Consider the following 13,025-nt stretch of genomic DNA (forward strand, 5'->3'; position numbering starts at 1 on the left):
AGGCATGAGGACTGTAGATGTGGCCAGGGCAATAAATTGCAATGTCCGTACTGTGAGACGCCTAAGACAGCGCTACAGGGAGACAGGACAGACAGCTGATCGTCCTCACAGTGTAACAACACCTGCACAGTATCGGTACATCCGAACATCACACCTGCGGGACAGGTACAGGATGGTAACAACAACTGCCCAAGTTACACCAGGAACGCACAATCCCTCCATCAGTGCTCAGACTGTCCACAATAGGCTAAGAGAGACTGGACTGAGGGCTTGTAGGCCTGTTGTAAGGCAAGTCCTCACCAGACATCACCGGCAACAACGTTGCCTATGGGCACAAACCCACCATCGCTGGACCAGACAGGACTGGCAAAAAGTGCTCTTCACTGACGAGTCATGGTTTTGTCTCACCAGGGGTGATGGTCGGATTCACGTTTATCATCGAAGGAATGAGTGTTACACCGAGGCCTGTACTCTGGAGCGGGATCGATTTGGAGGTGGAGGGTCCGTCATGGTCTGGGGCGGTGTCACTACGTCATCGGACTGAGCTTGTTGTCATTGCCTGCAATCTCAACACTGTGCGTTACAGGGAAGACATCCTCCTCCCTCATGTGGTACCCTTCCTGCAGGCTCAGAGGGTGAGGGCTAGGGCCATTCCCCCAGAAATGTCCGGGAACTTGCAGGTGCCTTGGTGGAAGAGTTGGGTAACATCTCACAGCAAGAACTGGCAAATCTGGTACAGTCCATGAGGAGGAGATGCACTGCAGTACTTAATGCAGCTGGTGGCCACACCAGATACGGACTGTTACTTTTGGTTTTTACCCCCCCCCTTTGTTCAGGGACACATTATTTCATAGCTGTTAGTCACATGTCTGTGGAACTTGTTCAGTTTATGCCTCAGTTGTTGAATTTTGTTATGTTCATACAAATATTGACTTACTTGCTGAAAATAAATGCAGTTGACAGTGAGAGGACGTTTCTTTTTTTGCTGAGTTTATATACTTGAAAGCGCTTGATTTAGCTTGTAGTTTGCACTTCTGGGACTATTAAATTGGTTTCATTGTACTTAATCAATACACCCCCAGTGTAAAGTACGCTGTGTCCATTATACTTAATCAATACACCCCAGTGTAATGTACCCTGGTTACATTGTACTAAATACATTGTGCCCTATTGGACTGTAGCAATTCCACCTGTTTGGGCTGGTGGAGAATGGTGTTTCTGAGGAAAATGTATTTGGCCTGGCTCCAGGTGATGATGATGATGTATCCCACTGCCCTCACATCCTGGTCTCCCTGGTTCTGGTCTTCCTGTTTCAGGACTTGGTTCTGGACTAGCTCCTCCAGCCTGGGTACAGAATCAGCATTCTGCTGTGTCTGCACACTGCAGCCAGACTGTTAAATAGCAACACTAGCTGGCCTCCATCCAGTACCCTGCCCTGAACTTAGTCACTGTCACTAGCCGGCTACCACTCGGTTACTCAACCCTGCACCTTAGAGGCTGCTGCCCTATGTACATAGACATGGAATCACTGGTCATTTTAATAATGGAACACTAGTCACATAGTGTTTACATACTGTTTTACTCATTTCATATGTACATACTGTATTCTATTCAATGCCACTCTAACATTGCTCGTCCTAATATTTATATATTTCTTAATTCCTTTCTTGTAAAGTGTTAGATACTACTGCACTGTTTGAGCCAGGAACACAAGCATTTCACTACACCCGCAATAACATCTGCTAAATATGTGTATGCGACCAATAAAATGTGATTTGATTTGAAATCAGTGTGCAGAGAAAGGAAATGAGACAAGGATACAGTATTGTCAGAGTTTTCAAAACCTCCTTTGTACTGTAGTATTTGAGTAATAGCCTACCACTAGTCTTGCGAAGGGAATCCTTTCAAATCTCATCTTGTTAGAAGCAGCAGAATAGCAAAGACAGACAGTACAGTTTGAAAACTCTGAGTGTGAAAATAGTTTGTGTTGAGAATGAATATCCTCCTGTGGTTAGCTAATCCTAAATATTCAACTATGATAACAAGCTTAGGTCAAGAAAACACAAACTCCCAGCCTCCCACTGAACTTACCAACATGTAGCCAGTAGATCCGACCCGGTTGCTGACAGCTGCACTAGGGTCGGACAGGCTCCCTGTGTAGATTAAGACACCGGGGGAGCCGACACGAGGTATGACTCAGGAAACATAATTCAATCCAAAGAGGAGAAATGCGTTGTACTCAGAATTGTCCCATTATCCCAACTGTTCCACGAGAAGATTGAATGACTGCTAGTTTTTAAGTGAACTGCCACAACAGTAGCCACGGCAGTCATTATGGAATGGTTAAACAACAAAGGAGCTGATTGGCTGACACTGCCATTCCAAAATTGGAACTCTTCATCATCTTGCTAGGTAGTTCTGGCTAGTATCAACAAGTGCTTTCTACAAAATAGCAAAATTAGTGCCGTTTTTGCTTTGGAATCTATGGGGTATCTATGGAGCTTTGGAGTATTTTAAGGTCTTTGTGGTGTGAACACAAAAGAGAATGACTGCTGACACTGTTCAGAGGTGCTAAGTACTGTCGACAGGCAAACGTTTGACAATCCTTTCCTATAACTTCTTATGGCTAGGCCCCTTTTTCTCAATTTCCACCTGAATGACATGCCCAAAGTAAACTGCCTGTTGCTCAGGCCCTGAAGCCAGGATATGCATATAATTAGTACCATTGGAAAGAAAACACTTTTACATTAGTAGAAATGTTAAAAATAATGTAGGAGAATATAAGACAATAGATATGGTATGAGAAAATCCAAAGAAAAAAACAACCAGATAGTTTGTTGTTGTTGAGAGACCATCCTCTTAGAATGGAAAGTATAAGGTCATACTGAGAATTAGCTCCCTGGATGCAATTCCTATGGCTTCCACAGGGTGTCAGCAGTCTATGTTCAATGTTTCAGGCTTGTAACTTAGAAAACGAATAAGAAATATCAGTTTTAGTACAGGGACACAGTCTTTGAAATGTGTGTTTGCGCACGCCATGAAGACAGGACGCACCTGCAAAAATCAGTTTCCTATTGAACATACTTCTTTCTGTCGAAAATATTATAGCTTGATTACATTTTAGGGTATCTGAGGAGTAGATAGAAACGTATTTTGACTTGTTGAAACAAAGTTTAGGAGTAGATTTTCGGATTCCTTTCTCTGCAAGTAGAACGAGTGGATTACTCAAATCGTGGCGCCAACTAAACTGACTTTTTGGGATATAAAGAAGGATTTTATCTAACAAAACAACACTACATGTTATACCTGGGACCTTTTGGATGACAAATCAGAGGAAGATTTTCAAAAAGTAAGTGAATATTTAATTGCTATTTGTGAATTTATGAAACCTGTGCCGGTGGAAAAATATTTTGATGTGCGGCGCCGTCCTCAAACAATCGCATGGCATGTTTTCGCTGTAATAGCTACTGTAAATCAGACAGTGCAGTTAGATTAACAATAATTTAAGCTTTCAACCTAAATGTTTAATATCCATCATTTTTATGATTATTTTTTTGAATTGCGCGCCCTCCAGTTTCACCGGAAGTTGTCCCGCTAGCGGGACGCCTAACACACACACACACACACACACACACACACACACACCCTATAAGGTCAATGTGTACAAGAGGGATGTTTTACAACATTTGGACAATATCAGTGTTGTGTCATCCTTGGCCCTACAACACTGTCACTAAGAGGTTCACACTGAAGGACAAATTAATGGACTTCATTTACACGTAAAAGTAGGCCTAAATGCATTTTCCTTTACAATTTGCAATTTAGGCTACTGTTGAATGAACATGAGAATAGACAACAACCCTTTGAATGCATGTGATTTATCAAAATTTAGTTTTGATGAGACACTTTTATGACGTTTTGAACTGCAGCTTTTCTGTGATTTCGATTATTTATATGGACATTTGATTAGAACCTTATTTATTATGTGTGTGTAATAATATTTCATATAATAATATTATTATGTGTGTGTCTGATTGGGTGTGCTGCTTACGGTGCATTGGAAGAATTGCAAATCCATTGTGAAAAGCTATGGAGTTTGCATTGCAAACTATTCGGATGAAATGTGTCCATATATTGGTCTTTTAGTGCCACCTATTGGTTGTAACTGGGGATGCTACATTGGTCTATGGCTGAGCTGAGTTAAGTAGTGTGTCATTTTGTCGAATGATATGAAATATGCCGCCTTTGGAGGCTATTGCTTGTGTATCGTGGCTACATTGGTATTTTCATTTGGCGAAAATTGTTTGTCAATTTCAGTTAATAGTTTATGTCACTCTAGTTGTTGGCGCTATCTGTTGTATGGTGAACATTTTAGCTAGTGGTTACCCGGCCACTGACCTCACTGCTCCTATTTCTCAAACACACACACAAAGCTATAGCTCAACCAGCTACCATCCATCAACACAGAGGGGATTGGATGATCTGGAGCAGCGGGTATATTCCTCTCTTAGGCACAAAAGGAGAGGAATACAGCTAGCACTTTATTTTACAGTACAGAAATAATCAGGTATTTACTTAGACATTACATGATAAAATGGTAATAACCTAACAATTACTGCTCAATGGAGAATCTCCATTGAAAGTGTTTCTATGTCCAGGAGTAGGCTTTATCTGGCCAAAAAAAGGGGCCCAGAAAGGTGCTATTGATTTAAAATGCTAAAACAAACACTTATGCATAAAGATATCCAGAAAAAAAGGTGACATTGTCATTTTTGCATCAATTCATAATTTGACCTCTCCATTCCAAATTGCTGCGGCATAATAAACCAAGACTAAAAGCACATTGTATTTTTCCACTAAACTATAAAGGCACAAGGTGAGACCCAAATGCAGACACAGGAGGCAGATGGTAGAGCTCTGATATTTATTATAACAAAGGGAGAAGGCAAAGGCAGGTCGGGGACAGGTGAGAGTTCATAAACCAGGTCAGAGTCCAAACAGACACAGACGATAGGCAGTCTTGAGGTCAGGCCAGGCAGGGGTCAGAAACCAGACCCGAGTCCAAAACAGTACAAGGGGATAGGCAGGCTGGTAGTCAGAACAGGCAGAGTGGTCAGGCAGGCGGGTTCAGAGTCAGGACAGGCAAGGGTCGAAACCAGGAGGACTAGAAACAAACAGAGACTGGGAAAAAATAGGAGCAAGGAAAACCGCTAGATGACTTGGCAAACAAGACGAACAGGCACAGAGAGACAGGAAACACAGGGATATATACACCGGGGATAATAAGCGACACCTGGAGGGGGTGGAGACAATCACAAAGACAGTTGAACCAGATCAGGGTGTGACACTAAACAAGGCTTAAGGAGGATGCATCTTCTGCTATCTTTGGCTGGTTCAGTCACTGTGGCAGGCATTAGGGCAGTGGCAGGAGGAGAGGTCTGGCTAGCTCCTGTTGTACTGTAGCTGATGCAGTCTCACTGCTGCCCCCTCCTTTCTCTGGTTCAACCTCTGGCTTAGCTGACTCAGCTGGTTGTGTCTATCCTTTCTCTGGTATAGTCTCTCCTCAGGTTCTGTTTTGGTCTCCTGTCAATACCGGGTCAGTATCTGGCTTGGGGCTGTCACTCTCCTCAGCCTGATGTGGTTCTGTGTTTCCCTCAGCCAATTAAGTATTTTTGTTCTCTACTTTTACTGGTTCAGTGTCTAAGCGTCTTTTCGCTCCCTTCTTCAATTGTTGGGTCAGTAGCTATACTTGATAGCAGTGCAATTTGGGATTGGTAAAATGAGGATAAGCCGTCAACTGGTGACGCCTTGGCTTTCTCCTCCTCCCTCTCTTCCTTCCCTCCATCCCCTACTCCCTCCTCCAGGATCTCGACTGGGATATGGGCTTGAGCCATTGGCACTAGATTCAGAGAGGTCTTTGGAGGTGCAACTGGCTTCCTTCTAAGCAGGGCTACTTGCTTCAGAGCTTCCTGATTGGTTATCTTCTGGGTTCCACTGTCACTCAGAGGAAACGGGAGGGTTTGTAGTTCCTCTGTGGGAGCATCATGCTTGTGTGAGAGGTTTGGGTCTGTGGGGGGCTCAGTGACACTCCCCCCACCAGCCACCTCAGAGGAAGACTCTGGGTCAGACAGTGGCGGCTCATTTATATCTGTGACGATGCCCTGTGTCTCGCTCCCAATTCCGTGGTTTTTCCTTCTTCCACCACTTGAGGCTGAGGCGCTTCCTGCACTAAAACGTTATTGTCTGCCTTGACATGTTTATTCTCCTTCACAGGTTCTGCATTGTTCTTTTCTTTATCCAGTGATGAAACGTACCGATCATCGGATGGAGAGAACCTGGCGTTCGTCAGGAAGAAATCTGTCATGTCATGCTCAGACTCATGGATTTCCCCTTCTGTCTGTGCATCGTCAGGGTGTGAGAGAAAGCTGTCCAGCGCATATGATTCCTGGGCCCAAGTTCTGAAGCCTTCCTCTACGGCTGGCTACCCTTCCAGCTCCACCACAGGAGTCTCATCCTTCAGGACAAACTTCTCCAGGTACCCCCTGGCCTTCCAGTCTGAGTGTCTGCTGTGGAAAGACCATTCAGAGGTCATACTCTCTGTCTTCATCCTTCACTCCTTCCTTGCTGCCTCCCGCCTCTTCATACAGGTCTGTGTAGCAGTGGTGGTCGGTGCTGTTTAAGATAGGGAAGACTTTTTTATTTTTTATGAGCATGGCCTTATTTCAGTTACAGCATATTGAATGACTGTCATTCATATTCCATTCACCCAGTTCAATGTAACAGTAATAGGTTTAGGCTACTACATGATACCCACATTTTCCCTATTCCCATCATGAGGTTGCTACAACCTAGACTGAATGAAAGTTTATAACGTAGGTGCACACAGGTCGAGATAAACATTTGAGGTGACAGACAGCGACACATTCAATACCGCCTTGCACACTCTTGCCTGTATCTATCTGATTTTAGGGTGTAATCATTAGTCATGTTTACATACCACCACAGTAAGAGGCTGGCACTAAAATGGCATTGCATGAGCTGTATTCCGCCATAAGCAAACAAGAAAACGCTCACCCAGAAGCGGCGCTCCTAGTAGCCGGGGACTTTAATGCAGGGAAACTTAAATCCGTTTCACCAAATTTCTATCAGCATGTTAAATGAGCAACCAGAGGGAAAATAACTCTGGAGCACCTATACTCCTCACAAAGAGACGCATACAAAGCTCTCCCTCGCCCTCCATTTGGCAAATCTGACCATAATTCTATCCTCCTGATTCCTGCTTACAAGCAAATATTTAAGCAGGAAGCACCAGTGACTAGATCAATAAAAAAGTGGTCAGATGAAGCAGATGCTAAGCTACAGGACTGTTTTGCTAACACAGTCTGGAATATGTTCCAGGATTCCTCCAATGGCATTGAGGAGTACACCACATCTGTCATTGGCTTCATCAATAAGTGCATCGATGACATCGTCCCCATAGTGACCGTATGTACATACCCCATCCAGAAGCCATGGATTACAGGCAGCATCTGCACTGAGCTAAAGGCTAGAGCTGCTGCTTTCAAGGAGTGGGACTCTAACCCGGAAGCTTAAGAAATCCCGCTATGTCCTCTGACGAACCATCAAACAGGCAAAGCGTCAATACAGGACTAAGATCGAGTCGTACCACACCGGGTCTGACGCTCGTCGGATGTGGCAGGGCCTGCAAACCATTACAGACTACAAAGGGAAGCACAGCCGAGTGACATGAGCCTACCGGACGAGCTAAACTACTTCTATGCTCGCTTCGAGGCAAATAACACTGAAACATGCATGAGAGCACCAGCTGTAACGGAAGACTGTGTGATCACGCTCTCCGCAGCCGATGTGAATAATACCTTTAGACAGGTCAACATTCACAAGGCCGCAGGGCCAGACAGATTACCAGGACGTGTACTGCGAGCATGCACTGCGAGCATGCACTGACCAACTAGCAAGTGTCTTCACTGACATTTTCAACCTCTCCCTGTCCGAGTCTGTAAAACCAACATGTTTCAAGCAGACTACCATAGTGTGCCCAAGAACACTAAAGTAACCTGCCTAAATGACTACCGACCCCTAGCACTCATGTCTGTAGCCATAAAGTGCTTTGAAAGGCAGGTCATGGCTCACATCAACACCATCATCCCAGAAACCCTAGACCCACTCCAATTTGCATACCGCCCCAACAGATCCACAGATGATGCAGTCTCTATTGCACTCCACACTGCCCTTTCCCACCTGGACAGAAGGAATACCTATGTGAGAATGCTATTCATTGACTACAGCTCAGCGTTTAACACCATAGTGCCCTCAAAGCTCATCAATAAGCCAAGGACCCTGGGACTAAACACCTCCCTCTGCAACTGGATCCTGGACTTCCAGACGGGCCACCCCCAGGTGGTAAGGGTAGGTAACACCACATCCGCCACGCTGATCCTCAACACAGGGGCCCCTCATGGGTGCATGCTCAGCCCCCTCCTATACTCCCTGTTCACTCATGACTGCACGGCCAGGCACCACTCCAACACCATTAAATTTGCCGATGACACAACATTGATAGGCCTGATCACCGACAACAACGAGACAGCCTATAGGGAGGAGGTCAGAGACATGGTCGTGTGGTGCCAGGACAACAACCTCTCCCTCAACGGGATCAAGACAAAGGAGATGTTTGTGGACTACAGGAAAAAGAGGAACGAGCATGCCCCCATTCTCATCGATGGGGCTGCAGTGGAGCAGGTTGAGAGCTTCAAGTTCCTTGGTGTACCATGACAGTCGTGAAGCGGGCACGACAAAACCTATTCCCTCCCATGGGTCCTCAGATCCTCAAAAGGTTCTAGCTGCACCATCAATACATTGTATTTCTGATCAATTTGATGTTATTTTAATGGACAAAAAAATGTGCTTTTCTTTCAAAAACAAGGATATTTCTAAGTGACCAAACTTTTGAACGGTGGTGTGTGTATATATATAAACAGGTAACTACTAAAGGAAACACCAACACCAAGTGTTTTAATAGGGAATTGGGCCACCGCGAGCCGCCAGAACAGCTTCAATGCATCTTGTCATAGATTCTACAACTGTCTGGAACTCTATCGGAGGGATGTGACACCATTCTTCCATGAGAAATTCTATAAGGGTGTTTTGTTGATGGTGGCGCCACACCAGAATCTCCCATAAGTGTTCAGTTGGGTTGAGATCTGGTGACTGAGACTGTCACGCCCTGACCATAGAGAGCCTTTTTATTCTCTATTTTGGTTAGGTTGGGGTGTGACTAGGGTGGGTAATCTAGGTTGTTTATTTCTATGTTGGCTTGGTATGATCACCAATCAGAGGCAGCTGTTTAGCGTTGTCTCTGATTGGGGATCATATTTAGGCAGCCTAAATATGTTTTTCCCCACTGTGTTTTGGTGGGATCTTGTTTATGTGTCGTTGCCTGTGAGCACTTAATTTGCTTCACGTTTTGTTCATTCTTTATTGTTTTTGTGCGTTTCATTCAATAAACATGTGGAACCCATATTACGCTGCGCTTTGGTCTGAATGTTATTACGACGATTGTGACAGAGACGGCCGTGGCATATGCTTTACATCGTTTTCATGCTCATCAAACCATTCAGTGACCACTCGTGCCCTGTGGATGGAGGCATTGTAATCCTATGGGGGCATTGCCATGGCAGCCAAAATAATGGCCTGCCCAGCATTTTTATATATGACCCTAAGCATGATGGGATGTTAATTTCTTTATTAACTCAGGAACCACACCTGTGTGGAAGCACCTACTTTCAATATACTTTGTATTCTTCATTTACAGAAGTGCTTCCAATATTTTGTCAATTACCTGTATATAGCCATGTTCCCTGCTCACTCTCTTCTCAGGTGGTAAATCAGATGTGAGGTGAGGATTTAAGGGACAGGGCAGGAGAATGTTAAGTTTCAGTGAAATTCCATTAACACAAGGGCACCCCCAAAATCTGTGATTAATTTGAAGCAATGAACAGCCCAGAACAATTTGATAACAGCCAGGTTCGGTAACAGTGATTAATAATTAGATTTAGTAATCTGATAAAACTGATAACAGACATGCCATATTGCATGCAAGAAGGATCCTCTTGATGCCAAAGAGAGAATGGCAAGCATACAACAAGCCCTTAACATAGGTCAAAACTAAAGGCCAATATGCCACTGTTGTCTGGTTGAAAAGAAAACAAGCTGAAGGGTGGGAACCTGAGTTCAATAACAGTAAATAGACACGCTGTAGTGGCCACATTTGCCACTGACATCCATTGTCCACAAGGTGTCCACCATCAATTGCACAATAAGCTAAATGGAACTACTCAATGATGTATACACTGCATCGATTATCATTCTGTGTATGCTTTTAATGTATATAGGGTAACTAAATATGTCCTAATACAAAAAAGTTGTAGAGTAGTAATATGGTGGCTATCCATAAAGTCGACCTCTGGGTGAATCATCTGTAGAATTCTAATTCTTAATCTAAGATCTGTGCAGTGTGCTGAATTAGTGGATGCTTTGGAAAGGTCATATACATATAATGTAGGTCCGCATTCTCATCCAATCCATGGTCACAAAACATACCGCAATGAAAAACTTTAACTTAATATTGCAGGTTTATTATAGGGCCCATAATAAACTGCAGGTTGCTACCACTGAGGTATAATACGAACTATTCCTCAGTTGCTAAGCGGAAATGACGGAACTATTTTATTGCGTCAGATTTCTAAGGATACGGTGACGTTGTGCGGAGGGGCGGCGTGATCACGTAGGGCCAATTTCATGCTTTCAGTGAACACAACGGGAGGATGGGTTGAGAGAGGTGATGAATGGGATGATTGGAGAGATCAGACACTACACAGACAGACGGCTGGAGAAAAAGGGAGGCGTTCGATGGAGCAAAGACTGGCCGTGATTTGACATTTAAAATCCCAGTCTGATGAATAATATCAACGAATTGGCTATTGTTCTTATTTTAACTTAATTCAGCATAGCATTTCATATTCGGCCTTATTTGACCAGGCGTTGAAGATGCCGGTAGCTGGTTTGGTCTGACTAGAGGAGACGATGAAGCCATGAGAATGTACCAAGTCATTCCGCGAAAACAGATGGGAGATGAAGCCAATTCGACATAAATAATATTTTTCCCTGTAACTAAAATGAGTTTATTATTGCTGCAGATGTGTGCGTTTTGATAAACTGTAGTAGGATAGCTACTAGAGGAATTTTGATGGCACTTACGACGCCAGGGATTGAGCAACTGAGTAACGTTACATTTCGGAATGTTGAACAGTCGGGCCTTTCAAAGTGAGAAGCAAGAATGAATGTTAAGCATTTTTCTCGCCCGAGGATAACTGCGGTGCACGCAGCTGGTCACATTTTGAGAGCGGTGTCATCTTTGGAGAGTAGCGAAATGCAAGTCAACGGAGAGGGGCGCCGTGCGGAGCTGTAATAGTAATACCCAAATCCGTCTAGAACCAAGTGGATATTTTAAGCATTTTTTTTTCCGCAGACGAGAAGATGGTGTGCTGCCAATATCAATGCAAGCGGTCCCTATTTTTCCTACCTTTTTAAGTGTAAAAAGGAGCTCGCGCTACTTTGGAATTAAGAACCGTCAGTCATGTATGCGCGCCTCGGTAGCCAACGTTAGCGTAGCTGCTATATATCCTCCGTGCTTTCGCTTCCCATTGAGCATGATTGAAGAGTGCGTTTAATTTAGCTAACGTCAACACCGATGTTTTCGGTCATCATGAATCCACCGACACGTTTGTTTGGGTGAACTTTGAACCAACACCCCATAGCTTAGAACAGACTAGCAAGCCATGTCGGCGTGAAGGGAACCGCACTGACTATCTAGAATCTCCTGTCAAGCCACAGACGTCAACAGCGCCGTGAAGAGCTGCTTATTGGAGAGGAAAAACACATTACCTAGATTGTTCACTCCGCCTTTGGAGCCCTGCGCCCACGGACTGACTCCCTTCCCTTCGATTTAACAACCAAGCAAAATGGGGTACGTATCGCGCAATGTAGTGCCATTTAGTCTGTACTAATCTTCCCTGACAAGAATTGTATTCATGGGTGTGTTATGATTTCTTGGAAGCCTGGTTTGTTTCAAGATAGATAAGTGTGGGGGGGGGGGGGGGGGGGGGTAGAAGGTTGACAGCAACAATACGCTGTTTGGCGACATGATTTACCTGAAGTTGGCTTGCCTTGCGTTGACAGCCTCACCATCAGCCCATGGCCTGAGCTTTAGGTCATTTACATTTAAAAAGGACCCAACATATGAAGTTCATAGGAGCATATCGATTTGGCAGTCAAATAAAAAAGTATTTATTAGAGATTGGTAAACCATTTAATATCAATTAAAAAAATGTGGCAGAGGTAATGGGTTTTATTTAAAGTCAAACAGAAATATGAATATGGAAGCTTGTTTTCGCCATCCCCAAAACAATTCGGACTATGAGTTATGAGATAGTCAGTCATTACAAACAATGTACTAAAACAAACATATACAGTATTTTAGTTTCTGATGGGGTAAGACCATTGCTCATGAGCCATTTAAGTTTAATTCTTCAAGAATCAATAGCTATATATTAAATTAAGTCCAAAAATGGATGTACCAATCCCAGATTGCCCCTTAATGGATTTAAAGGGGCAAATAAATAAATAATATGGGCAAATAAATAACAATATGGGGATGAGGTAGTTGGGTGGGCTATTTACAGATGGGCTGTGTACAGGTGCAATGATCAGTAAGCTGCTCTGACAGCTGATGCTTAAAGATAGTGAGGGAGATAAGGCTTCAGTGATTTTCGCAATTCGTTCAAGTCATTGGCAGCAGAGAACTGGAAGGAAAGGCAGCCAAAGGAGGAGTTTGCTTTGGGGATGACCAGTGAAATATACCTGCTGGAGCGCGTGCTATGGGTGGGTGCTGCTATGGTGACCAGTGAGCTGAAATAAGGCAGGGCTTTACCTAGCAAAGACTTATA

At 44.0% G+C, this 13,025-nt stretch overlaps 1 protein-coding gene across 1 annotated transcript in view; it reads left to right on the top strand.

Moving 5' to 3' along the window:
• Nucleotides 1-10,818: 10,818 nt before the first annotated feature.
• The window catches only part of LOC106563047 (homer protein homolog 1), an 87,343-nt gene continuing 85,136 nt past the window's right edge, over nt 10,819-13,025 (top strand). The window contains exon 1 of the mRNA XM_014128265.3: nt 10,819-12,046. Coding sequence (XP_013983740.1) covers nt 12,042-12,046 — 5 coding nt within the window. The 5' untranslated portion in view covers nt 10,819-12,041. The remainder of the gene's footprint in view (nt 12,047-13,025) is intronic.

Source organism: Salmo salar, chromosome 11, assembly GCF_965601325.2.
Source record: "Salmo salar chromosome 11, fSalSal1, whole genome shotgun sequence".
Lineage (NCBI taxonomy): Eukaryota > Metazoa > Chordata > Actinopteri > Salmoniformes > Salmonidae > Salmo > Salmo salar.